The sequence below is a fragment of the Rhinolophus hipposideros genome, assembly GCF_964194185.1.
Source record: "Rhinolophus hipposideros genome assembly, chromosome: 11".
Lineage (NCBI taxonomy): Eukaryota > Metazoa > Chordata > Mammalia > Chiroptera > Rhinolophidae > Rhinolophus > Rhinolophus hipposideros.
The window spans coordinates 37,168,868-37,196,234 of record NC_138057.1 but is presented as its reverse complement, the minus strand read 5'-3'; the positions used below and the strand labels follow the sequence as shown (position 1 = coordinate 37,196,234).

Here is a 27,367-nt window from a genome sequence, read left to right as displayed (position 1 = left end):
TAAAACATCACATAAGACACAGAGGAGGGAAATGAACAGTTATTGAGGTCATAGTATGTTCCAGAACTATGCTAGATATTTTTCTTTATACCATCTCTTTTAATACTCACAGAAACATTCAAGATAGGGATTATTATCTTCCTGGGTACAAACCTAAGCTGATGTGAATATAAAACTCTTGCTCTTTTCACCCCACTTAAAGGAGCATTATTCCATTCAAAAAGACACTCCCCTAAAATTCTGTTACCTTGGAGGATTTGGACATCATTATTTCATTCAACAACTATTTGAACACAAACTCTATGCTTAGTTGGAATTAGTCATTCACAGAACTTTGGGTAGAGGATGGTGGTTAATTACAAGATGGCAGAGAAATTCACAGGAACAGCACAGAGGGGAAGTAGTACAGGGTAAATACTTGGATGGTGGGGATGCAGACAAACAGAGGAGCTCCTGATCCTGTACCCATGGCTACAGTCTTTCTTCATGTGACTCGTGGACTTCCCTTTGTCATCCTATGCCTGAGAATATATGAAGGAGGCTGGGAAGGCAAAGGGACGTTCAATTGTCATCACTGGCATCTTTTTGATCATTGCACCATCATCAAATGCTTTGGGGTAACCATGACATGAAATTTTCCATCAATGAGCCCATAACTGTTTCATGAGATAAATAATAAATCTATAAGTTAAAGGTCATAGTAGAACTTCATCCAGGGAGTCCTAGAAGTGGGAAGCAGTGAATTTATATTCTCATAGACTGACAGCCCTGGGTTCAAACCACATGACTTGAGAAGAGAGTTAAACTTCCTCTGGGCCGGTTTATGTATATCAGGAACATCTCATTGCCTTCTGTGGATGCTCTAATTTGTTCAGCCCAAATCATTCATACTTTCTACTGCCAGTAGCTCAACCAGTTAAGTTTCTAATAGGTTCTTCTCATGATAACATAATCCTTCTTGTTGGAAACCAATCTCTTCCTTGTTTCACTAAAGAAAGACTTTCCATATCTTTTTATCTCTTGTTTTTCTAGTTTCTCCTCCTTCCATAATGCATATGGACCTTATGTTCCACCCATTCCAAGCTATTTGCAGTTTACCTTAAATTGCATACTCCATCAGATGTGTTTTTGTCCTGTTTGATATTTCGTGAAATTCTCTACTCCAAATCCCTACTCTACTTATTGGCAAAATCTACACTCCAAATCTCAGCTCCAAAATCTTCTCTTTATGAAATCTTACCACACACACACACACACACACACACACACACACACACACTCTGTGACCCTGCTGGGTTCAGTTATTCACCACACCCTCTCTGTTCCCACAAGCACTCTGTAAATCTCTGTCATAATACCACCTCTTTTGGCAGAGTGGTTATCTGTCTACCTACTTGTACAGCCCTCAGCACCTGTAGATTGTGAGCTCCTGGTGAGCAGAGGCTGAGTCTTACTCATTTTTTCATCTTGTAAACCATGCACAGTTCCTGGCCCAGGCAGGTAGGTGCTAAATAAATTTTTATTGTAAACATCAATATTTGGTTTTCTGGCCTCATTTTTAGCTCTGGTTTCAAGCTTGACATAAAAATGTAACAGAGAAGCTTATATCATAGAAGCTATAAAGGAAGGACAAATAATAAAACAATATTACATAGAAAGACTCAGGGAAGATAAATGAACAGAGACACGTACGGGCAAAGACCATCATGCATGCTTCTAACTGTCATGAGCATGAAAGCGTTTACTCTGGGATCCCAAATTTGACTGTGTTCCTGTTGAATGGTGATTATTGTTAAATCATTTCCATCTTATGAATTTAGAGAGTCTAAGAATATGTATTTTTTTTAGCTTCCAATGTCAGCGTTTCTTCATTATTTCCATTTATGCAGAAAAAGAAATGTCTATTGATTTTTCCTTACTTATTTAAAATGACAATTGGACATGGATGCTTTTCAGTCTGTATTAGGATTCCCCCATTCAGTAGAAATGCACAGCTAACTTTAGGAAGTTAGACAAAGGTAAAATTAATGGGAAAACTTGTGCTGACTGAGTACTTTTCTGCCATAACCAACAATTTTACAGTGGGATATATTTAGAGAATGAGATTCCTAAGGGTCTTTAAAAAAATGTATGCTGAAATTTTAATTTGCTTGAGATGGATGAGGCCAGGGAATGTATCATAGGACCCTTCAAAGCCACTTCCTAAGACTGAAAAATGTGTCCCTTTCAAAAAATTATCTGGCACATTTCAAACCTTTGAAACTGATGAATGTAAAAGTGAAGCATAATCCATATAGGCTTGCAAAATGACTAGGAATAGTGCCCCCAAGATGTTACTAATAGAGTTGTCATATGTTTTAACACAGTAAAAATCTTTTAACCTTGAACCCTTAGCTAACGTTCATTAACTCCTGGCAAAAATGAGAATAATAGACATGTTATGCCCTTTTACTGACCAAATAAGCAAACAGCTGATTTTTTTTTCTTTTTTGGCATCCTTAGCTGAAACAAATAATCAGCTCTTCCCCTCACTGAACAGGCTGTCCCTGTTTTGTGACGAGGACAGTTTTCAAAAGCTGCGTGGAGTGCCACATGCCACAATCCTGCAGACAGACACTGAAGTCCTAAATCTAAGGCAGAAGAATCAACAGTTCTTGTTGGCTAATGAGCATTGGCATCTCTGGCACCACATGGGGTATTGTGGACAATTCCTGCTGGAGTGAGTCAGGGTGAAAAAAACAGATGCACCTTTGCTAAAATGCGGAGGGGCGGGGTTAGGACTGTAGAGTCAGCTTTTCTGGTCATCAAACAAATCTGAGCTGAACCCTTCCTCATTAGCAGCTTTTCTTCTACCTAGAGGGAGAACACAGGATGTGTATGCTGACTTGGGTGCATATCAGAACTTATTATGAAATTGTAGGGGAGATTCTGAAGAAAGCAGCAATTAGACATGGAGTGCCTGCATCAGGAGTTTGGGGAGACGTGGAAAGCTCACGTCGCCCTTGTATAGCTATTCTTAGATTCTGTTCACTTGGCATGCCTAGAGCAGGCTTTATTTTGTTCTGTTGATGTATTTGTTTCCATTATTCCAGTACTAAGAATCATTGTAGTGAGTATGAATTTATTGTTCATAAATGTAGGTATGTAAGGAATGTCATATAGTACAATTTTTCCTAAATTCAAATGAATCTGATTCTAAGCCCCTTCCTATCAATTCTATCTTAATCTTTATTAAGGTTCTCTCTCTCTCTCCCCCCTTCTCCTCCTCCTCCCCATACTTCCCACCTTCTCTTCCCATCTTTCTCCCTCTCTCTTTCTCCCTCTTTTTCCCTCTTTCTCCCCTCCCCTCCCATATTTCTGTCTCCTGTCCCCTCCTCTCCTCACCTCTCTTCTCTACTTTCCTCTCCTTCTTTCTTCCTCTCCTCTCTCCCACTCTACCTCTCCCCCTCCTCTCTCCTTCCTTCTCTTTTCCCTCTCTCCTTCCCCCACCCCCTCATCTTCCCCTGCCACTCTCCTCCCTCACACTATTCGCACCTTTCTCGTGTTTACAGTTTACCTGGAAAACTGGAAAAGGGCCTCTTAACTTCCCTCAACCAAGCTTACCACTGATACAACTGCCCAAGCCTACGTAGTTCCTCACAGGAAGAAGGCTTCAATGGTCCCGCACTGACGAAAGCTAGTGGTATCTTTGCTGCAGCTGGTATCACCCCAAGAGACATGTCACACAGTCCCCCTCACACCAGGTGTCTGTGTGAATCCAACCTTTATAAAGCTTACCCTTGGGTGGAAGGAGACAGAAAAGTAAAGAAGTAAAATACACAGTGTATTAGAGAGTGATGAGTGCTAGGAAGAGAAATAAAGCAGAGAAGGCAGGAAAAGGAGGGCAGGGAGGGAGCTGCCATTTAAAGAGAGAGGTGGGAAGGCCTCCCTGAGTAAAGACTTGGAGGAAATGAGAGAGCACGCTGTGTGGTATCTTGTGAAGACCATTTCTGCACAAGGGAATAGCAATAAAAAGGCACTGAGGTAGGAATGTGGATGACATGTTGGAGGAACATCAGGAGGCCTACGTGGCCGTGTGGAATGAGCAAGGAGGAGAGGAGGAGAAAAGGAGGCCAGAGGGAACCAGGACCAGATCCAGTGAAGACTGTAAGACCTTTTGCTTTCACATTCACTCTGTGTGAAATGGGAGCTTGCCGAGTTTTAAGCAAAGGAATGAGTGGTCTTGTATGTTTCAACAGAATTGCTTTATCTTCTGAGCTGAGAGTAGCCTAAATCATGACTAGGGATAAAAACAGAGATACCAGTTAAGAAAAAATGGCAATAATCCAGGAAAAAGCTGGTGCTGGCATAGACTTGTGGTTGGGTTGATGAGAAGTAGTCAAATTCTGGCTATAATTTGAAGGTAGAACAGATGAGATTTACCATTAAATTAAATATGGAGTGTGAGAGAGAAAAGATAAGTCAAGGATGACTCCAAGTTTTGGGGGGCTGATCAGCTAGAAGGATGGAGTTGCCATTTATTAGGGTTGGGAAGACTGTGGGATTGGGATCGCAGCTATGAGACAATATCAGGAGCTTAGCTTTGGGTGTATTTGAGATGTCTCATAGCATGTGTGGAAATCTTGAGAGGGGCACAGTTATGTGAGACTGAAGTTCAGTGGAGATATTTGGTCTGGAAACATAAATATGGAAGTTGTCAGTGTGAAGACAGTATATAAAATCATTTGAGTGGATGAGATCAACAAGGGAGTGTGTGAGGACGGGACAGGAGACAACCAAGAACTGAGCCTTGGGACAGTCCTTCTATTAGAGGTCAGGGAGATGAGGAGGCCCGATAAAGAAGATGAAGAGGGAGCAGCTAGTGAGGTAAGAGGAAAACCAGGAGAGAGTGCTGTCTGGAAGCCAAGTGAAGAATGTATTTCCAAGAGAAAGGAATGGCCAACTGTGTCAAATACCACTGACAGGTCAAGTAAGAAGAGTCCTGGGAACTGACCATCAGGGAGATTGTGAGTCCCTTCTCCCTGTCCCAGAGTTAAGTAATTTTCTCCCTATCTCATCTGTACCACCTCTCCCCATCAAAGACACTTGCCTTTCTCTTCTCCCCTTTCAGGACATCAGTGGTTTAGATTTTTAACAAAACTATTGAAGAGGTTTCAGGTGAGCCACGCGAGCCTCTCCTGAGAAAAGACAGCTCAGTGGGTTCTTTTTGAAATGAGAAGGGAAAAACCTGTGGAAAACAAACCATAAATTAACAACTCTACAAATGACCCGGCTACACAGAAAAGATATTCTTTACTTTCAAGCAAAGTATCAAGTATAGAATGTATTAAATATAGGAAAGCAATTTCCAGCAGTGCGATGAAACCCCTATTGAAGTAGGATGAAGTAATAAGGGAACACTTTTTAAAATAGTTGGTTCTAGGTGCTGAATTGCAAGAAGAATACGTTTCTTCCAGTACAGGCGTATTATATCAATCTTGTACAACTAGAACAGGTGTCAGTGCTTGGCTTATGCAGTCAGGTTTCCAACTTGGTTAGTTTTTCATTGATCATAGGCATACTCAGGCCATGGCAAACTAACAGATGGTGTCCTATGTGAATCATTTTTATCACATTAGTTAGACCCAAAGGTTGGCAAACTATGGCTTTTGGGCCAAATCTACTGCACCATCTGTCTTTATAAATAAAGCTTTATTGGAACACAGCCATGCCCAGGCTCTTTCTTTTCTGTACCATGTATGGCTCTTTTCAAGCTACAGTGGCAGAGTGCAAAAGAGCCTGTCTAGTCTGCAATTTTGAAAATATTTACTATCTGGTCTTTTACAGAAAAAGTTTGCTGACTCCTGGTTTCGACTTTAAAATAGACTGTTAGAAACATGACATGGGTGTTTCAGTCCTACTCCACAGGCTTTCATCTTAATTTACTCCGGGGGCACATCTTAGATTTCACATCTTTTCGCAGGCGGAAATCTGTTCTCTCTGTAAGTTTATGCCAGGGCATTGGTTTCCAAAATGTGGTCCATGGACCGGAAGCAATAGCATTACCTGGGAACTTATTAGGAATGTACATTCTCAAGTCCCATTCTATACCTACTGATCAGAAGCTCTGGGATGGGGCCCAACAGTGTGTGTGTTAACTGCTGTGTGATTCTGATGCATGCTGAACTTGAGAGCCACTGTGCTAGAGCAGACCCTGATAAGAAAGCTGAGAAATGAAATGGGCATTTCTTCACACTCCTTCTTATGATAATTTTCAATGCACAAACTAGTTCTCTGCACATTAGAATAAGGCTTTTGAGAGCAGTCCTTAGGGTGCTACTTTGTTGTATAGCAAGTTAGGATAGCCCACTTTCTAAAATGATGGTATTAGCACTTCCTATTGCAGTCAAATGATCCTTAGTAGCAGCAGTAGGAATAAGCCAAGTGACTGTTTCACACAAACATGGCAGAGCAGGATAATGAGGTTAAACACCTCCAGTGATTAAGGACCCAAAGTACTCTCTGCATGGCCATAGGCCACGGCTGTCTCCTGATTCCTCATCATGTACTCTGATGTGCTTAAGTGATAGAATATAATGAGGCATTTATTTATAAGAGAGAAAAGCAGAAGGGATTTGTTTGCAGCACCATCATGGCTATGCTAGGACATGAGAAAAACTTTAAGCCGATAGTTTCTCCCTACAGGATTTATGCCGGTGCTGCTGTATTGTTCTTGCTCTTTTCCTTTGCTTAATGATCTAATCCTTCCCTGCAACTTCTTCCCTCTCTGTATCTAGAAGGACTATCTCTGCTAATGAACAGCTGTAGTTTAAATGCAGCTAGAAACCTGATCCCAGGACTCACAGAAGGGCAACAGTGAGGTATGGCCTTTTTGAGTCAGGAAGAGATGTACCAAAGGCACAGTGAACAAACTCAGGCCCCTTTCTAAATTTCTCAGGTTGGCATCTATTTTTAAAATCTGCCAGAAATGAATTTGAGACCCGAAGGCAGAGAGATAGACTGAGCATATGTACTGGTTTGTCCAGGACTAAATAGTTCCAATTTATACCTATCATCACAGAACAACTATTAATGATGACCCTTTCACTTGCAAACGTGTCCTGGTATTTGTATATTAAATTATATTGTCACCCAGTAGAGTGCAAGGAGTGCAGACTCTGCATTTTTCTAACGGGTCTCTGTTTGAAACCCAGTTCAGACATGCAATTTACTCTCTATGCCTCAGTTAACTTGACTGTAAAACGGGGATACTAATATCTCTGTCACAGGATTGTCGAGCAGATTGAATAAGCATATGCAGCCCACCTGGCTGAGTGCCCAGTACCTGGTAAGTGCTCAGCAATTGCCACTTCCCCTATGGGAGAGAGATTGCCGTCCGTCAACTGGCCCAGTGGACTTCACCACACGAAATCTTTCACTGCAATCCAGAGATTCATAAGCAACATTACTTTGGATCCATTTGTCATTAGCTCTTTTCACATGTTGCAGTTGTCATTTCCTTTTAAGGAGCTATGATATCAAGAAGAAAACTTGTTTTTCAGAGAAAGCCATATGTGCACTTAAAAAAATAAGTTCATGTTCACATACTTGAATAGGAGACTCAAGTTTGTTAGCTGCTGCTGCAAAATGAAGCCTGGGACAGAAATGACAGTATTGCCATTCATGGGGTTGAAGCTTGAGGAAGCCACATAAATTATACTTCTCTTTTGACAAGTTTCAAATTGACTGAGAGTTGGACACTGGAGTCAGGCAGATGGAGATCAAAATATCATTTTTATTAATGATGAAATTGTTGGAGACGATGACCTAGTGTGAGGGCCAAATGTGTTCACCTGCTCACCTTAACAGTCAACCAGAGAAATTTGGGTTTACAACAGATATTTTTACTAATGTCATAGACTGGCACTAGGTACCTGGCGGAAAAGGAAGAAAGAAGCTAAATCCTCTCTAAAAGACTTTTAGTAGATTAGTTCTATCCAGTCAAGAAACACAGACATTAGTCACCACTGATCAAATTACTTAATTCTACATTTGGAGAGGAGTAAGGAAAGGCTAAGGGGGTAGGTGTGTCACACCATGTGGGACTCTCTCCACATGGAAACTTGAAACTGGAGGAAAGAAGGCTTCCCATGACATTGTCATTTGTATTTTTCACCAAGGATTTAGCCACAGTAAAGATTTGATCAGATTGGACTTAAGTTACCTTTCGGAAAAGATGCCCAGATAATCGAATAAAAATGTGTCACTTTTGGGGCCGGCCCGGTGGCTCAGGTGGTTAGAGCTCCACGCTGCTAACCCCAAAGGCTGCCGGTTCGATTCCCACATGGGCCAGTGGGCTCTCAACCACAAGGTTGCCAGTTCAACTCCTCGAGTCCTATGAGCTGAGCTGCCTCCCGGATGGACCAGTTGGTTGGATTGCGTCCTCTCAAAAACAAGGTTGCCGGTGCAACTCCCGCAAGGGATGGTGGGCTGCGCCCCCTGCCATTAGCAACGGCAACTGGACCTGGAGCTGAGCTGCGCCCTCCACAACTAAGATTGAAAGGACAACAACTTGAAGCTGAACAGCAACCTCCACAACTAAGATTGTAAAGGACAACTTGACTTGGAAAAAAATCCTGGAAGTACACACTGTTCCCCAATAAAGTCCTGTTTCCCTTCCCCAATCAAATCTTAAAATAATAATAATAATAATAATAATAATAATAATAATAAATGTATCACTTTTCCCAACTATTGGTCAAAAATGGGATTAAATACCATTACTAGATCTCAAATAATCAGTGCCCTTCCTTTGCCATATATAATAATGACAGTTGACTATTTTAATAACCTTGGTGGTAAATGAAGGTCACTCCTAGCCTACAGCACCTTAGCTGCTAAAACATATCAATCACTTCATAGGGAACAGAATTTAGGTTTCCATTTTAGTCACAATTCCCTATTTATTTCAACTAGAGGAAGTAATAGCTTTCATGGACGTGCTTCCAGCAAAGGGAAGAATGTAAACCATTGTTTACATCTTTCTCCTCAGTGGCCTCAGGACACAGGACTCCAGCTGGGTCCAATTCTGAGAAATAGCAAGGCTTCAATTTAAAAGTATGAGATCCTGAACTGAAGCTGGCTATTCAAGTCCCGAAGAATCTGGACTCTCCCAGACTTAATCCAGATAGACAAGTGAAATGTGAACACCCACACATGTCACTCAGAATGTTCTTCTCTAGGTCTCTGACCACTGCTGAGGCCCAGTAATTAAGGCCTGTGAAAGGATGCTATGAGGCCACTTAAAGGGCTATCGTCTCTACTTTCAGTAGTATACATCATTAGTATTGAGATATGACACTCAGTCCCTTTATAACCACCAACTTATTCCTGCCCCTCATCCAAGTTCTGAACAATTTGAGAAATAAAAGAAGTCCTTGATGAGACTCAAATATCATTTTAGTTGGGGGACAAGTTAAAAGGCATGGCTTCAAGACTCTTGGCCAAGTGGGCTTAATGACTCCCCAGAATTAGGCAGAATCTCATAGTGAGTTTCACAGTGAGGGTAGAATCTCACCCTACCACACACATCTTCAGGGGCAGGGCCCCTGGAGGAGGTGGGCTGTCTCAGGCTTTCTACAGGCAGGCAGATGCCATAGAGGAAGAAAAGAGAGGCTAAGTGAGCAAACCTAGTTATTCTCAAATTCACCAAAGAGCCAAGTGAGTAAAAGAGCATAGAAAGCCCAAGGATGTTTTTGGAAAAATTCCCTTATGAAATCAGGAATAGGAGAGATACTCTTCTCTGAAAATTAGGGTGGCTAAGAGGAAGTTAAAAAAAATTATAGATGGAAGATCATGAAAAGAGTCTGATGAGACCAGAATCAGAATAAACGGAGAGTTCTGGAGGGACATGAGGCTGCAAATTAAGATTGGGTCCAGAATATGGGAGTCTTGTCTATCGTGCAAAAGAATTTGGACTTTTATCTATAAGCAATGGAAACCCACAAAAGGTTGTTACAGAGAAGACAGTGTTTATGGGTGATAACTAGCAGTTATGCGGTGATTGTTGTGGAGGCAGGAAAATCAGGAAGCAATTTCCGTAGTCCACTCCACCAATGAGTATAGAAACCAGGCCATTGGCATAATTCCTGGCTTCATGAAAATTTAAATGAGATTTGGGTGCCTTAGTTCTCAACTTAGTTGACTGAGGGAAAACTGCTTATGTCATAAAAAATCCTGTGGAAATAACTACATTGTCATTTAACCTATGAGTAATCAGGATATACTTGATGGTGATTCAGTATCTTGCCTTCCTCTGTACCCCAGATTTTAATGATAAACTATTACACATAGAGCACTGTATGATATGCTGGGACTACAAAGATAAATCTAATGCAGAAAAGAGATGCCCCAACATAATTAATGTGATAAAAGTTTAAGAGGTATATACTCATTGACATGGAATTTTTTAAAAAGCAAATGCTAGAAGAACCCACAATAGAGAATGGTTAATTCTGCCTAGTGGGGGTGGGAGGGTCAAAGGCAGGGGCCAGAGGAAGGCTTATTTTTGAATCTGGAAATGGAAGAATGAGTAGCAGTTCCTCATAAAGAGTAAATCAAAAAGAACAATCCTTAAAGGAAGAATAAAACTGTTTGCATTTGAGGCAGAGGAAAGTAATCGCAGTCTCCTGTAACTGATGCAAAGAGATTTTTTAAAACTAATTTTGGAAAGGCAAATTAATACACACACCACCAGCAACATTTCCTTCTCTCCTGCTGTCTGCCTCTCCCACCCAGCTCTGCTCTGCACTGTGGGCTAGATATTTCCATGTTTTTTCAATCCATAATTCCCTTGGCTGCTCTGCTACTTACAAATTCTGCCAAGAAGCCAAAGGAACTTGCACAGGCTGTGGGCCTAGATCCTGGCACAATTATGGGGGAGTGTGGGCAAAGCATTATAAAGTAAAATGAGTTAGAACCACTCTGATTACCTTACATTTGAGAAGGCCAGGAATGCCTTTTGATGTGGGTTTTGAACAAAGCTGAGACTAAGAGACTAGAGCTTTGTTTGGGCGAGTTTTCTTGTAGACTTAGATCAATTACATTAAAACATTCAGCCTGCAAACAATAGCCCCAAAGAAAATAGTGCTGGCTCTTTCCTTTTATGAAAGTAATACTTGCCTTATAGCCCATGGGATTGACTCTTCGCTTTCCATTTAAACGATCCATGTGGAATGTTGCTTGCATGTCCTGGTTATACATAGACATTAATAGCAGAATATTTCAATCAGAGCTCTCTGTCCAAGAGGGAATAATTGTTTCCCATTGACTAAGTCAAAAGCTGTTAGTTAATTAGCATATAATATGTTTGGAGTCAGTTTATCCTTTATAAACTGCTTCCTTTAGGTTTTGTTTTTTGGCATTTACATCTTTGTCCAACCCACAGAACTCAAAAGACTTAATAAGCTGATTGAAGCCCTGAGGAGAGACCCTGGTAGAAGGCATGTGTGGAGGGATACAACAAGTAACCTACCTCAAAACAGAAAGTTTTAGCCTTTTGAATACAAGATAAAGGAACTGGGCTCCCTAAGTATATTATTGGTCTGTGTGAGAGTGTTTAAACTTTGGAAGAGCAATTTTCAAATTATTTCTTTGTCAAAGAATCCTTTTGGTTTAAAGACAGAAAATGCATTTATTTTACTTTCATCTTCATGCATCATTTATGCACTTATAGAAACATTTTATAGGCTTAGTAAATATAAATAAGAAATTTATATTTGTGTTTGTTAAAGCATATTGTTCTTACTAAGTGCTGGGTTCTGTTCTAAGTGCTTTATAAATAATAACTTCTTTATTACTCAGAAAAATTACTCAGAATTATATACCAGCTGTATATGTTAGATACTGGTAGAAAACCAAAAGTATTTACAGTATGTCAATTTATATCAAGATGTATTTCCACACTGCTCAGATTTGCATGTTTCCAAATAACATGTTATTAATTTTTGTGATGTCTAGTCATGCTGTCAAAGTTTGTAGTGGCAGGGAGGTAAAATAGACTAGTGACTCGTGCTGAGAGGGAAAATGGGAGCCAACAGGAAGCCAGCAGGCTAAAGAAGGTAGAGGGAGTCATGGGACTGAGAATCGGAGTCTGAGAACAAGAACAGGACAGATTCAGCCCAGTTCCAAACAAGTAGCCCCAGCCTCAGTCTGAGAGAGTGAGACAGGTCAAGGCTTCCAGAGCAGACAGTAGCTAGAAAGGTAGTGGTGGTGTGTGAGGAAGTGCTTCCAGGAAAGTCCACTGAAATCAAGGTAACACCCGAGTCTTGGGCCCACAATGCCAGGGACAGAACAGGTAAATGTCCCAGCCTATTTTGTATATAGAAGTTTGTATATAGAAGATGACACTTCTGCTCTCCAGGAACTAAGGATAATCAAAGAGGAATGATTGCTCTCTCTGCCCTTGATCTTCTAGGTCTCCAAAGAGGAGATCAAAAGCCCTTCTATTGTTAAACAACACAAGTGAGTCCTTCTTTCTTTAAGTGTGAGAAAGCAGAAAAGCTCTCCATGACTGGTAACCAGGCTTCCCACATGAGCATCAACTACGCTGCAAAATGAAAGCCTGCCTGACAGCTGTACAGATAGGAGTTTTAGATCGAGTTTCGACTTGCATGTTGCCTCTTAAGGACCCACCTAGATGATAATAATAATAATAATATCTGCTATCCAAAATTCCTCTTTTACAAAGAGACCTCAAGGACGCTTCCTCTGTCTGGATCTTCATGCTGAGAAAAGAGCGCGTGAGGATTTTTAGGGTAAATAAAGATGGGTGAAGACTTCTGCAGCGTGAGCAGAGGTGAAACTAGAGAAGAGAATGTTTGGTAGCAATAAGTTGAAACTCACTCAAAATAGGTAAAGGGGTATTTTTCATAAGGAGACCGAAATGTGTCTATAAGAAGACCAGCAAATTATGGCCCACCTGTTTTCCTATGACTCATGGGCAAACAATGTTTTTTTTTTCTTCATTTTTTAATGTTTGATAATAAATCAAAAGAATATTTTGTGACATATTGAAACTGTATGAAATTCAAATTTCAGCATCCATATAATTTCCCTTTTTTTCATTGGTAGACCTATAGTACAAAAAAATTATATTTTGAAATTCATCCATAAAAATTCTGTATAAATTTGTTTTCTCTCTTGTTATATAAGTACCTAGACAGTATTTTCAATTTGACCCATTATCCTAAAAGTCCAAAATATTTACTATGTAACCCTTTATAGAAAAAAAAAAGAATCTACCCCTGGTCTATAGGGGACTGTATGCAGTAACTATGGCCAAATGAATATAACTTGGACTGGAAAGTCACTACAGTCCAGGAAATCTCAATCTCAATCTCTCTCTCTCTCTCTCTCTCTCTCTCTCTCTCTCTCTCTCTCTCTCTCTCACTCTCTCTCTCTCTTTCTCTCTCTCACACACACACACACACAGACACACACATCTTTTGCCTCCTTCTCTCTCAGGACACATGATCTCTCCTCCATAGTACCTCTGCTCCCTTCTTTTCTTCCTGCATACAGACTGCTTTGCTTGTTTATTCACCCTCATGTGGTTCCATTAAAGTCACTGCTAACAGGCTTTACTCAAATGCAAATGCCCACCCAGGCCCTCCAAGTTACTCACCTTTGCCCAAGGTCTTCATTCCAGTTCCAGAAAGGCTGGCCCACTGCAGGGCTGGAATCAAACGAACACTGAAAGAAGCCAATAAGGCTGCCTTCTCTGCTGTGGACAATTCAATTCTCTGATAGGGAATGTGGCTAGGGAGGCCATGGTGGGTGTTTCCAGTTCACATGCCACAGTGATCTCCATGGCTGGCTTATAAGATCTCCCATTCAATACACGTGTCCACTCTCTCAGTTCTGTCCTTTGGCCTCTGATTGCTATACAGGAAAGCAAAGCAAGAAGACAATGTCCAAAATGAGTCAGCTGGTGGCGGCTAGTACAGGATTTCTATAGAAATGCCTGCAGTATTGATAATTTACAAAATTGATTAGTTCAACAATATTGAAAACAAACCAAAAAATGGCATTTGCCGTATTAATTCAATAGATTTTATATTCTCAGTCCCCAGGATAAGAAATACTATCTCTGCAGCATATTTTTCAATCTATTACCACTGTCTGAGAGAAGCATTCCCATTAATCCAAACTCTATATCTTCAGTGTCTTGACAACCTCATATCTCCAAATGTGCTGAGATTGCTAATGCCAAGATATCCTGAAATATTGGTATTAGTTTTAAATATGTAAAGATTATATGTGGAAGGAATTCATTAAGTTAAATGCCAATAAGGGAGCTGCCATAGGGATTGGTGATCACGGGGAAAGATATTTAAGGAATTCATATTTTTACCCCTACTTAAATTGGATTGGACATTTATACCTTGGGAAGTCCCAACTTCACAGAAAGACCCCAGTCATCTTTCAAGGAATACCTTCCCCATTAGAGAAACATAAGTATCTAAAAGTGAAACATCTCACTGTATTTTCACTTTGCTTAATAGTGGGTGTGGTACTTCATATTTCCAAATACTTTCCTAAGCATCAATTTAGGTGTGGAATTGTAGCGGCAAAAAAAAAGTGTATTAATAATGACATACATAATTGCTTTGCGCTGGTTTTGGCATTTACCAACTTGGTATATCATCAAGACTCTCTAAAAGATATTTGGGTTTATTACCCATTTCTAAGTAAGATCAGACACATTCCAGTTATGGTTCTATTGTCTTGAATAGATGATGTATCCTACTTCCAAAACATGGAGACAATATCCAAAACATCTGCTTCCGTAGAAGACTAAAAAGATATTCTTGTTAAAATGAGATGCGTTTTTTAATATTATCCCTAGATATTTTCTTGGGCTCCTTCTGTCCTTTAGAAACTCAAAGATTTTCAATCATATTTTTTTTCTGCAAATTAGAGCATATTAAAATATTCTTTCTGTAAAATCATATTCTACAATTGTACCTAAATATTTATGCACTGGGAGTCTTTCTAATGGCAAGAATCACCTTAAAACGAATAAACAAGAATAGTTTTGAATGTTGTTAGTTAAATACAACTGATTATCATTTTTACGTAATTTTCATACATCCATCCCAAAATTACTAGACCACAGAAGAGATGCAGGAAATATTAAGGGCATCAAGGATCTAACTCTGAAATTATTTGTGGAAAGCTGTGGTGTTGTGCATACTTAGGCCTTTATTTTTCAAAAAGGCAGTAAATTGGTGCCCATTAAATTGAGGCAAATAATTTGGCTGCTACTCTTCCCATCACTATAGTGACTGTTAATGTCCCTCAAGTCTGTGTAAGGTTCTGTTTGAAAAATGCAAGATCTTAGGCTGAGTTTTTACAGCCCCATTATGTAGTCCAAATACAGGAGATGGTGACCAGTGTTCTGTTGGTAGAGTCAACCATTGAATCAGACCAGGCCATTCAAGTAAGAATTTGGATGAAGGCAACATGTTTAATGCTTTTTTAATTTTATGCAAAATTTAATTATGCAAATTTCAAATTGTGCAACATAAAACATATTGAGAAAGTCTCACTCTATGCATAATTTCAAAACATGTGAATTCTCCACGCAAACGTCTAAGTCAGATCATGTAATTCCAGAGCTGATGAGGCCAATGTATTAACTGTGTCCGTGTTAATGCTACATGGCTTTTAGCTGTTAAACAGAAATGTCCACTGTCATGCAGGGACTCATGCGGGGCCTCAGATCTCGCTCCCCACATAAAAATGCAGGACACGGTGAGGCCAAAAAGGGACACCCACAGAGCCATAGATAGGGGAGTCATACCACTATATTCTCGCTGGCGGCTGGGTTGGAGACACAGGAAGCAGGAGCCACATGATCCACAACCCACCATCCTCTTGTCTCGGCCAACCATCCTTACTTGCTAACTGCAATCCGCTCTTGCTAGCTCAGCCACCATCTTCTTGCTAGCCCTCCATTTTGCTGCTAGCGTAGCCACGGCAATTATATTAGTGGGCAATGGCTCACTGGTTACAGCTGATGGCCATCCAATCACAGTTGATGGCCATTTACTACCTGAGCCAGCACCTTTCCACCTGAGACCGAGAGCCTGGAAACTGCACTCCTGGCTCTGTCCCCACATCCACCCACCACTGACAGCCTCAATCTTGAATTACTCAAGATCTTAAGGAAGTCATCTTTTACCTACAGTTAGAGCCTCCTTTCTAAATGACCCGTACTGTAATAGTCACATGCTCTGTGGCCTTGGTCATTAAGATTTAGCTAAAGACTAATCTCATATGTTCTGTCTCCATGTAAATATGAACCATTTTCCAACCGCAGATAAATTATTCCTTAGGCTCATAGCATTTTAGACCCCATATGGTAATGTTGACATAAAACCAAAGTGTTAATTTAGTTTGATCAAAAGTTTCTATTACCTAGGCATTTCACTACAACACACCAAATATTTTTTACAAGTGCCTGAGCTGAGCATAGATTATGGTCTCACATCATCAGAAAGAGAGACAGAGAGAGAGAAAGGCCTTTGAAATTTTAAGACATTCTTCTATTCCTGCCCCCTCCCTTTCTTACAGCAGTCTTTGCTCAAGCCAATTTTGACACTTTTTGCCTTATTGGGAGCCCAGGCTGAACTGCATAGCAGTCACAACAGAACGTGACAAAAGTACAAGAGATTATCTTCTGCAAAGAACAAGTGGTTGGGTTCAGTTTATAAGTTGAAAGGCCTGGGTCAACCCTGAATCCTGTAGAAGGTAGCTACTAAATCAAGTACTCAAGCTCACAGTTTTGTAGGTTCTGATGCTTCCAGTTCCAAAATTGCAAAAGTTATAGTGTGGCAAGAATCTTGCCTCTTCGGTCTTGAACAACTCTACATTGCTCTGAAATGAAATTCTAATGGAAATCTCTGAGAACTACTACAAGTCTTTGGTTATGATAGAAAATGAAAAATTATTGCAATCAACTAAAGAATTAACCTACTTTTTCCCAAAACTAAAAGGACAAGTATTCACAAAAAAAAGTCCCTGAGGGATCTAAATAAAATGAAAACATTTTCCTGAATAATAGAGATTATATTTTTTTAAAAATTATAAGTCAAACAACTGTTTTTGATGAATGGTCAGTGGGTTTAGCTGAGCAAGGCATATATTTGTAAGGATCTTCAAAGGAATTTATATTAATTTTTTTATGAGCATAAAGAAAATGGTAGTGGGCCCTGCACATTCAGCTGAATCTGCAGTAGATTCCCAAAATGTTTTCTTTATGTCACTAATAAAAATATATACCATTCTTTATACTTTAAAAAGCTTTTCTTTTACTAATAAAGTTATATGCTACAGGTTTTATTTTGTAAATTTGTGAATTTCTCTAGAGACTTTTTTTTTAATATTTTATGTTGAAAATGTAATTTAGAAAACAAAGTGTGAACAGAAGAAATGAAGCAAAACAAGGAGAGAGAGGAAGAAGAGAGAAAGATATCCTATAGGCAGTACTTCACACTGGAGAGGTTAGCCAATCAATATAACTGGGCAGGAATAATATCACAGTTTCCTTGGGCATAGAGTTGTATTTAAAAACCCACTCTGCAACGCATCTCAGAGGCCTCAGTGAGCTCCTTAAAAGAACACAAACTGATGCTGTTTGCAGATACATCAATGTGCTTAATTTAGGGTAGGGTTTTGTCTAGGTCTATCAGCAAGTTTTCATGAATAGGCTTCAAGGATCCATGAATCCCTTGAAACTGCATAGAAATATTTTTGCAACTGTCCATAGGTGCAGTTATTTTTCTCGAGAAAGAGTCACTAGCTCTCATCAGATTCACGAAAGTGAAACAAAGAAAGTACTCAAAGATCATTGTCTCTAAAAGTTAAGGACCATTGCTTCAGATCATTACTAATTATTTGATAAAATTTTCTGTTCTCAGAAACAAGGGCAGTGTGTGTGTGTGTGTCTTGACAGAAAGGCTAAATATTATGATATATTAGCAAGTTTAATTTATACAAAGCATGACATTTTTAGGCCTAGACCGATTCTCTACCACCCATAACTAAGAAATCAAAAATGCTTCTGTTTTGGGCTATTGGGGCTTTTATTCTCTCTGGAACAAATTTCCCTGTATTATCACTGAAGGAAATACAATTTGGAGGCATATATGTTATTAGATATATTCAGTATTTATGAAAAAGTGGATATTTTGATACTTTGCTCCATCCAATTTTTAGCACTGAATATACCGTCTTTCCCCAAAGATAAGAACTAGCTGGACAATCAGTCCTAATGCGGCTTAAGGAGCAAAAATTAATATAAGACCCAGTCTTATTTTACTATAATATAAGACTGGGTCTTATAATATAATTAATATAATACAATATAATGTAATATAATATAATGTAATATAATATAATATAATACAAGGTATTATATTAATTTTTGCTCCAAAAAGATGCATTAGAGCTGATTGTCGGGTGAGGTCTTATTTTCGGGGAAACAGGGTATACATATATATGAATTAGTATAGTTTTTTCATCATTTTAATTGATAACAGTTTCATTCCAAATGTAAGAAATCTGATTATATAAAATGCTTCTGTATTACTAGAGGTTATAACAGTTTGATTTCTTGAGAAATACATTGGCTGGAAAGCAACTGTCAGTTTATTGCTCTCAAATCTTCCTGTGATAAATGATCCTTTGCACCTATGTATCTTCTCAAAGAGAAGACTGCTTTCCAGCCATCTTGACTCTTGTCTGGTAGACTCTAGTTCACTGGAACATTCTAGAAGTTCTGTTCTAGGACTTCTCCAGGAGAACACTGAGTGGATCACAGTGGGTCTGGGAATCGGAGTAAAGATTCCCCTGACAGAATCAGTGCTCATGAGTCAGAATTTGGCAAAGCCTTCTCTTAGAAGATCCTAGAATGAGTCAGAATGTATCACTTGATATAACACATCAGGTGTAGCACCTTGTTCCTTGATATGAAGCCATATGCGAGCATGTACTAAAACAAAGCAAAGGGGAAAATTAAATAGTATAGTACTTTGGGAAATACCTCATAAATTAATTTTAAACGTTGGAAAAGAGACTCTTCCTAGACAGATTAAACTACAAATCTATATAGGGTGGGTATTTTTTGTCAGCAAATTCTCCACAAAGAGAAGTTTGCTGTATTAACATTTCAAATGAGCTGTTAATCTTCAAAGTGCCTTTCAATAGGATTTTACTTAATACTTATAATCAGCAGCAATGGAAAAAGGGTCTTCTTCATTGACACCCAAACAGAGCTTTAAAGTGACCTTTTGTGTGAGTCATTAGGAGATTTTGGATCATAGGGGAGAAGCAGGATCTTCCATTTCCTTCTCCTTGGACGTAAAGGCATAATTCTCAAAATCTATCCACGCACAGAAAACTTGATGGGTTCCAAGTCATCTCTCTCTCCTAATTCCCTCTGGGAAACAAAAAGAAATCTTGGCATCTTGCCTAGGTCCACAATTGTCATTTTCTTACATTTTTAAAATGTAGATTTAAAATAACCAAAATGGGTATAACTGGCTTTTTGGACCATGCCTTAAAGATAAAAATCAAGCCATGAAAAACATTGACTTAGAAGAGAGAAGGCCCTTGACGACAGATGTACTTTAGAAGTAAAACAGGTTATACAAGTCAAATAAAATCTCTTATTAATGGAGTAAGAAACCAAATCCCAAACTATTATTTCTCACAGGGAATCAGTTTCTTGATATAAGATAAAACCATAGCAGAAGGGGGGAAAAGGGAGAACTGAGATCATGAAGGTCTATTTTAGTTCATGTTTATAGAAATGGTACAGAATCTTGATTAGTTCTTTTTTTAAGGTAACTGCTTTGTGTACCCTACAAAACCACCTCATTTTTATGGTTCTGCTCAATTCCCTAACTACTCTGAGAAGGTAGAGTCAGAATATAGAGTGTGATACCAAATTGAGCACAAGGAAGTCATCAGTGAACAATGATGATACTTGAAAACGAATTAATTTATTTCTCTTCATGTCTCTCATGGACATTTGTTTTTAATATTTCTCTTTAGTATGCTCAGTTGAACCACATGTAAGTGCTGATGTTAGCACAGTTGTTACTTGAAAAAAGCAGTGTCTGATGACTCAGCATAAATAGCTTAAATACTTTAGGAAAAGCCGGGAAAACCCCTGAATTCAACTGAATTTAACAAATACAGAGGGTGCCAAAAAATATGTACACATTTTAAGAAAGGAAAACTGTATTAAAATTGTAATGCTTAATATATACCAATAACAAAAGATAAATACCAGTCATGTTTGACTTCTGCAATTATAAGAGGTGTTCAAAGTGGTTACCATCAGCATCCAGACACTTCTGATTACAGCGAACTACTACTTGAGCAATGTTGACCGAAGTGTCCACTTGTATACATTTTTTGGCACCCCCAGTATATACTGACCAGCTATCATGTGCCTGGCACCTTGCTCAGTAGTAAAGCATGCAATAATGGCAGATGGCAGATGCCGTGTCTCCTGGTACCTTATTATGACTACTAAGCTCTTAAGAATCAGTAATCAAGCTGATTATTTATGGTCAGAAATAAATCCATAATTTAGTGAGAGTTGATTCAACAAGTTAAAAATATGTCTCCAGCTAATTTTGATCGTTTTTAATCAAAAGAACCATGTAGACATTTTCTTACCACTGTGATGACTTCAGGAAGGTGGCATTTTTTAACTTCCCATTTTTCATATAAGAAACTGAACCATTGGATACATAAAAGACTTGCTTAAGATTACCTTCATCTTCCAATATATTTGCTGCCAGCCCAGTGCTTCATCTACTAATCAGTTCCTTTTTCCCTTCCTTCCTTTATGCCCTCACCGATAAAGTATGGTATTCAGTACCTTAACTGACCCCAGCATCCTGGAAATTGTTGGGAGAGGGAAAAGTCAAACAGACTCCTTGGGGGGAACGTTTCGCTAAAGGGTTTTCTTAAATTTTGCTTAGTATTTTATACCCTCATATGTTATTACATCCCCCTGTGCACAGTAATTTTAGTTTGTGTTTTTTGTTTCTCTTTTTTATTTCTTTGGTTTGCTGGCTTTGTGTTTTTTTCTCTTTTTTCCTTTTCTTTTCATTTTTGAATGCAGGAATCGGTCAAGGCGTTCCAGTGGTGGCGCTCATTGTGGAAGGAGGACCCAATGTGATCTCGATTGTCTTGGAGTACCTTCGAGACACCCCTCCAGTGCCAGTCGTTGTCTGTGATGGGAGTGGACGGGCTTCCGACATCCTGGCATTCGGGCATAAATATTCAGAAGAAGGCGGGTAGGTTATTTGCCAGACCTCATAGGAGTGCTATGAGTGCAAAAGCTGTGTTCCAAGCTTGGAAGAGAGGGTATTTGTTAATTAAGACATTTGGCATGGGAGGCTGGTGAGGATGAGGAGGGGAACCTATTTTAAATGTCTTATGAAGTAGGAAATTCCATGAAAGCTACGCTAGACCACACTGATGATAAACAGTGAGGGGAAGAGAGGGGCCATAGACGTGGTCTCCTTTCTCTTGTCTTTGTTTCTCCTTCCCTCTTTACCTCCTCCTAGTAAGAAGAAGCAGGAATTGGGTTTTAACACATGAAGCACAGCTATTATGGACCATATGGTGCAGGTAACTTCGGAAAAGTTGAGATATACAGCTTCCAGGCTTGGCCATCAAACACCACATCACCAAGCTGCTATGTGTTTACAAATACTAAATATTTACAAAAACAATTGGCAGCCTTTGATGTCAGATCCCTCTAAATTGGCTTGACAAGTGGAATCTCTGTAAAGATAACCACTCTGGCGCTGTGTAAATTCCCCTTGAACCTCTCGTGTCCTTTCCTTGGTCTATCAGTGCCCCTCAATGCTGTTGTCAACAATCCAAAGCCCCCAGCTCCATGGGTTATGCCCCTCCAACCTGAGGTCCTACTCAGTGAATTGTGAAACCCGGGCACTCACAGATCAAAGTAATTCATTTCAAGGTGTGAATGAGTGAGTGTAAGGAGAAAAACTCAAAGGAGCCATTAAATTTTAAATAAGGAACTTCCTAACCTAATCAAGTCTCCTAACACATGAAACTCATGGGGAAAGGTAGCCCCACAGGAGATGGGGGTCTTTCATTCACTCCTTCTATAAGTATGCAGTGAGTGTTTACTGTGGGCCATACACTGAGATGTGAAGAATAACATGATCTTCCTACCTTCAATGAACTCATAGTATGTCTAGTAAGTAGACACGCTTGTAATTATAATAATAAAAATCACAGGTAAGCTCACCTGCTTCAGAGAACCTCCCCCTACTCCCCAGTCTCCCTCAGAGCCTGCCCTGAAATAGGGATTCAGCATGACAGCTCAATGCCATCTCTTCTGTCCCATTCTTTTCTTGTCTTTGCCAGCAGTCTAGCACTGTAGGTGAGCCATTAAATCAGCATCCTTTCCTAGTAAATGCATGAACCTAAATATGTGAAGGGAGGAATAATGAAAAGCATAGGGCCTCCAGCTTAACACTGCAAACATTGACAGTGATTTTAGCCTCTGTTAAGGCTTTTGATTTTCTTTTGTTAAAAAACCTAAGTTTTGTAAGCAGAAAGTTGAAGTTTGCTTACTGGCAAATTAATTAAATTACTTTAATCATCTTCTTTGATAGTAAATATTGGTCCTTTTATAGCTAAAGAGATAAAAAAAAAAGAGAGAGAGAGAATATTCACCCAAATGCCTCTAGGTCTATTACCAACCAGAGTTCAAGATCCTCAACTGTGGTTTGTTTTTATTAAAAAATTACCCATAATTCTCATTGATTTCAATATAGCAATTTGTTTCTTTTTTTCTGAAATAACTAAAGAATATATACATTTTTTTATCTCTGGCTTATTTTTTGCTTCCTAGTGCTCGTAATTACTGTATTGCATTCCTATAAAGTAGATACAAGTTTGCATTCAGAATGCAGGTTTTCTTTACAGAAAACTAATGAAAAAGGAAGCTGTTTGCTTCAACATTTCAGGTTTTCTAGGTCTATACATAAATAAAGTCTGTACCTAGTGACTACTTTTTGTCTTTATCTGGGGTTGTGTACCTTTAAAATGTTAAAATCTTTGCTAAGTTGCCCTTCTTGATTCTGTTTTAATAACAGAAATGTTATACATTTCAGAACTGGCTGGGACTCTATATTATTTAACCTGTGAGATAGATACACAGAGAAATTAAGTGCTTTACCAAGGCCGCATAGCGCACAATCCCAGGTCAGAATGTTCTCTGGTGTATTATAAAAATTCACTGAAATGTGTTTTGTGCTATTTGCCTTAGTGTTTCTTGTATAGTAGTGCTTCAGTGATATTGTCTTTTAAATATATAAATGTACTTAAGTTGCCTTCAGCTTCCATTTTGCACTATAATTTATTTTTTTATTCTGTGTATTCCAAAAAGATAAAAATCCATGCATTCCTGGTTGTAAACCAGTGTCTAAGCTGATTAACCCTACATCATGTGGACTCTTTTCCTTCCCTCACCCAGTCCATTATACCCCCTCCTGAAAATTAAGAGTCAGAAATCCCATGCCTCTTTAACTTTAATTGGCAGTTTTAGTTTTAAAACTAAAGTTTAACTTTAGCTCTAATTATTCTATGGCCAAAATATGCAAGAGCACAACTTTTATGTGACCGATACAAACATATGACCCATGTCTGATTATCAAAGAATGTGAAGCCATGCACATAACTAGGGTGGAGATAATGGATTAAGATATAATTTCATATAGTGTATAGTGGGAATTATTTAAAATTAAAACTTTAAAATTGTGAAGAAATGTTTATAAATAGTTACTAAAAAAATTGAAGCTTAAAGAGAAGCTTTGTATTTACATATATATATATATATATATATATATATATATATATATATATGGCTATATATATAGTTAAAAGTATGTTCTTGCTACTCCAGGAAAGGAATTACAAATTTATCATGATAAAATGAATTCAGAATGTTTCTGTGTGCTGTCTGAATAACTGCCAGATTAATCATGTTTATTTAGCTTGAAATGAAATTGTCTAGCCATACATGTGCAGCCAATTTAAGAAATTATTTCCAAAGAAAATTATTTTGTACTAGTGTGCTTTCTTTATACTAAAAAAAAAAAAAAAAAACACAGAGAGAGAGAGAGAGAGAGAATTAGCCCACCTAGACCTGATTCATCAAGAAGGATTTCTTCTTTCGTTTCCAACAAAGTCCAACAGAGTTTGGACATGTTTCACTACAAATAAATATAAATGCTTATTATTTGTTCACATAAATAAACATATAAGTGTATATGATTGTATCTATAAAATTGACTATAGGAAACATACACACCTTGTTTATAAAAGTTGAATGGGGATTTGAAATCATTGTTTTTTACTTTCAGTTACTTTGATAATTTAAACATGATTAAAAATTTTAAAGTTCATTTTTAGGTTGTTAAATAATACAGGCCCAAGGACTATCAATATATATGTATTTTCAGCTATATAGCTTGTCATTTTATAACCTTAAAGGAGTGAATAAAATCTTCACATCTCTATTTTAACCTTTGTGAACTTGATAGCCTGTCGTTAAATTTCCTGTTATTAACCACCTTCTAAGAATATGAATTTAAGAGGGAATCTCTTTGGAAGCAAATTACAGTTGGCAAAACTAATTAACTTTTGTACATGAGATTACTTGAGGTAGAAAAAGTCATGACAGTATCTATCACAACATAAAGGGAATTGGATAAACTAGGAGACAATTATAATTACATTCTTATTTTATCTTTTTCTCCCCATCTCTGATCTGTGGTGTATACTACCTGAAAGAAGTGGTCAAACTCTTTATTCCTTATTGTTGTACTGGATTTCTATTTCCCATCTGTCATAGTTTAGAATGAGTCACAAGTCACTTTCCCTAACTAATATCATTGCTTTAAAAATATTATCAAATTTTATTTCTGAATCATAAATGACTAAACATTGCAGACATACATTAGTGTTACCTAAGTAGCATTAGATTCAATTACCCAAATTTTTTAACACCTGGATTCCACTTTATGCTTTGTCTGACTAAGCAAGGTACCCACAGGCAGGTGCCTGAAGTTGAGGTCAGATATTACTTTGCCTGATAATTGTCAACCTAAGTCTCAGATTGCAAAGAAATGTGATCTATCCGCTCACGTATCATTCAGCAAGCAAGTATTGCACAGATGAGAAAATGTCCGTGTGAAAAGGCAACTGAATTAATGTGTGTTCTGAGATGATGCCACTCATTAATCCAAATTGTATTACTGATGCTTTTTTGGCATGTTTGTCGCAAAATAATCATCTAGATTTACAACTTTTAAACACCCTAGGACAAGAAGTAGAATTTGCAGTAGCAGAATGCCTTAGAGCTTTTAAGTAGTCTGTTCATAATTTCTGGGAAATTATCAATAGGGCAATTACTAAAAGACTGTTCATTCATTTTTAATTGAATGTATTTGATATATAACACTGTGTAAATTTAATATGCACAATGTGTTAATTTGATTCATTTACATACTGTCATATGATTGCCGTTGTAGGGATATTTAGCACTTACATTGCATAATTATCATTTTAGTGTATGGGATAATTAAGTTTTAGTTGCTCACATTCTTATGTGCCAATGGAATATGAATTAGATATTGTGAATTAGAATACAAATATCTAATATTAGATATTAGATACTAATATATTCTAAATAAAAATCTGATTTTCCTGTTTGAAGGGAGCTTAATAAGGTCCCTACCTTTTTGGATTAACTGAGGTAAAGGCATAAATGGAACACAAAGTGGAGATAAAAAAAGAAAAAATATGTTGTATGGCTTCAAATTATAAAATTGTATCCTAGCAGATATATGACAAAAGTTTACTTCTCTCCAAATACATATCAAAATGACCAAAGACAGGGAAAGTCTCCAGAAAATTCGTCATTTTAGAAACCCTGGTGTAGGCTATATTCCCTAGAACATATCATTCTATACAATGGTCACTAATATTTTCTTTTGCTGCTGAAGAGATTTTCATCTAAAGCTGAAGGAAGTCACAGGTGTATCATTTGTCTCTATAAGATCTGCTGAAAAAAAGTAATTGATAGCGATGGTTTGTATTCCAGCATGATTTAGACATAATTGGAATGTCAGGTGAGAAAGAAGGAAACAGTTATCAAGCCTGCTGACTTCAAGTGTCCATTTTAGCTGTTGTCAATTTCATCTTACCTGTCTCTTTTCTAGAATTTCCTATAAGAAGGCATGTCAAAACCTGATTCTGTTTTTTAACTTTCTCAAAGGGAAGTTGGAAATGTCTTGTACAGACAAAGGATACTGGTGGCTTTATGAAAGTTTGGTTTTTCTTTTTTTTATAAGCTGTTTTCCAAGTAAACCTTTACTGAGTGCTTATGCTATATATGCATGGAACTGGTAGGGAATGAGTAAGACATGGCCTTAACTGTCAGGGTCTTTATTGATGGAGATTAGAACGTAGACATGAGTATAGAGAACTAGGTCACCTGGGCTATAATAAATGTATAAAGTGTTACAGAAGCATAGAGGACAAAGTACTTGAGTGCAGCATTCCTCATGAGAATCTATTCAATGAAACCATGCACGTTAATTATCCACAAAATGACCATATAATGACTCTATTTCTCCTCCTCTCCTTTTCCATCAAAAACTGGTTCTAAACTGAGTGTCAGCATGAATGACCAAGAAACAGCAAATATTTTTTCTCTTATAAAACTCAGCATAGAAAAAAGAATCAATCTGAATAGGATTGAAGGAAAGTTGATAACAAATTGTATGAGTATTGTGGTGGTGTTTTGTGTGGTGGTGTGTGTATATATATTATGAAATTGAATTATATAGACTCAAATTAAATGTAAATAAATTTAATTGATAAATTAATTTAATCTGATAAAATTTAATTTAATTATAAATAATTACACATATACTAATGCCTGTAATTATATGTGTGTGCATATGTGTGCGCGTATTTGAAATACAAGTAAAAACTTAAAGATAGGACTGTTAACAAGTCTTTTCAAATCAGTCATTCACCAGGATTTTTTTTAAATGCTTGTTTTAGGCAAGAAGTATGACTTTCCTTGAGACTTATAATTTCATCTGAAGTAATGTAATAATAATTTTCAATTAGATGTTAGTTACTGACTTCTAAGAAGGCAGTCACAGGTTGGAGTAGATAATGAAATTTTTATAGAGAGATTATTATTGCAAGTTTTCCCTCTGTGGAATGTATAAAGATAACAGTTATATAG

At 38.0% G+C, this 27,367-nt stretch overlaps 1 protein-coding gene across 12 annotated transcripts in view; it reads left to right on the top strand.

The window, feature by feature from the left end:
• Positions 1 to 27,367, top strand: part of TRPM3 (transient receptor potential cation channel subfamily M member 3) — an 821,435-nt gene that overhangs the window by 618,351 nt on the left and 175,717 nt on the right. For all 12 annotated transcript variants that reach the window (XR_013994426.1, XM_081066266.1, XM_081066264.1 and 9 more), the window contains one exon: positions 21,185 to 21,359. Coding sequence is in view for 11 of the 12 variants with exons in the window: in XM_081066266.1 (XP_080922392.1) it covers positions 21,185 to 21,359 (175 nt within the window). In the remaining variant the exon portion in view is untranslated. The remainder of the gene's footprint in view (positions 1 to 21,184; positions 21,360 to 27,367) is intronic.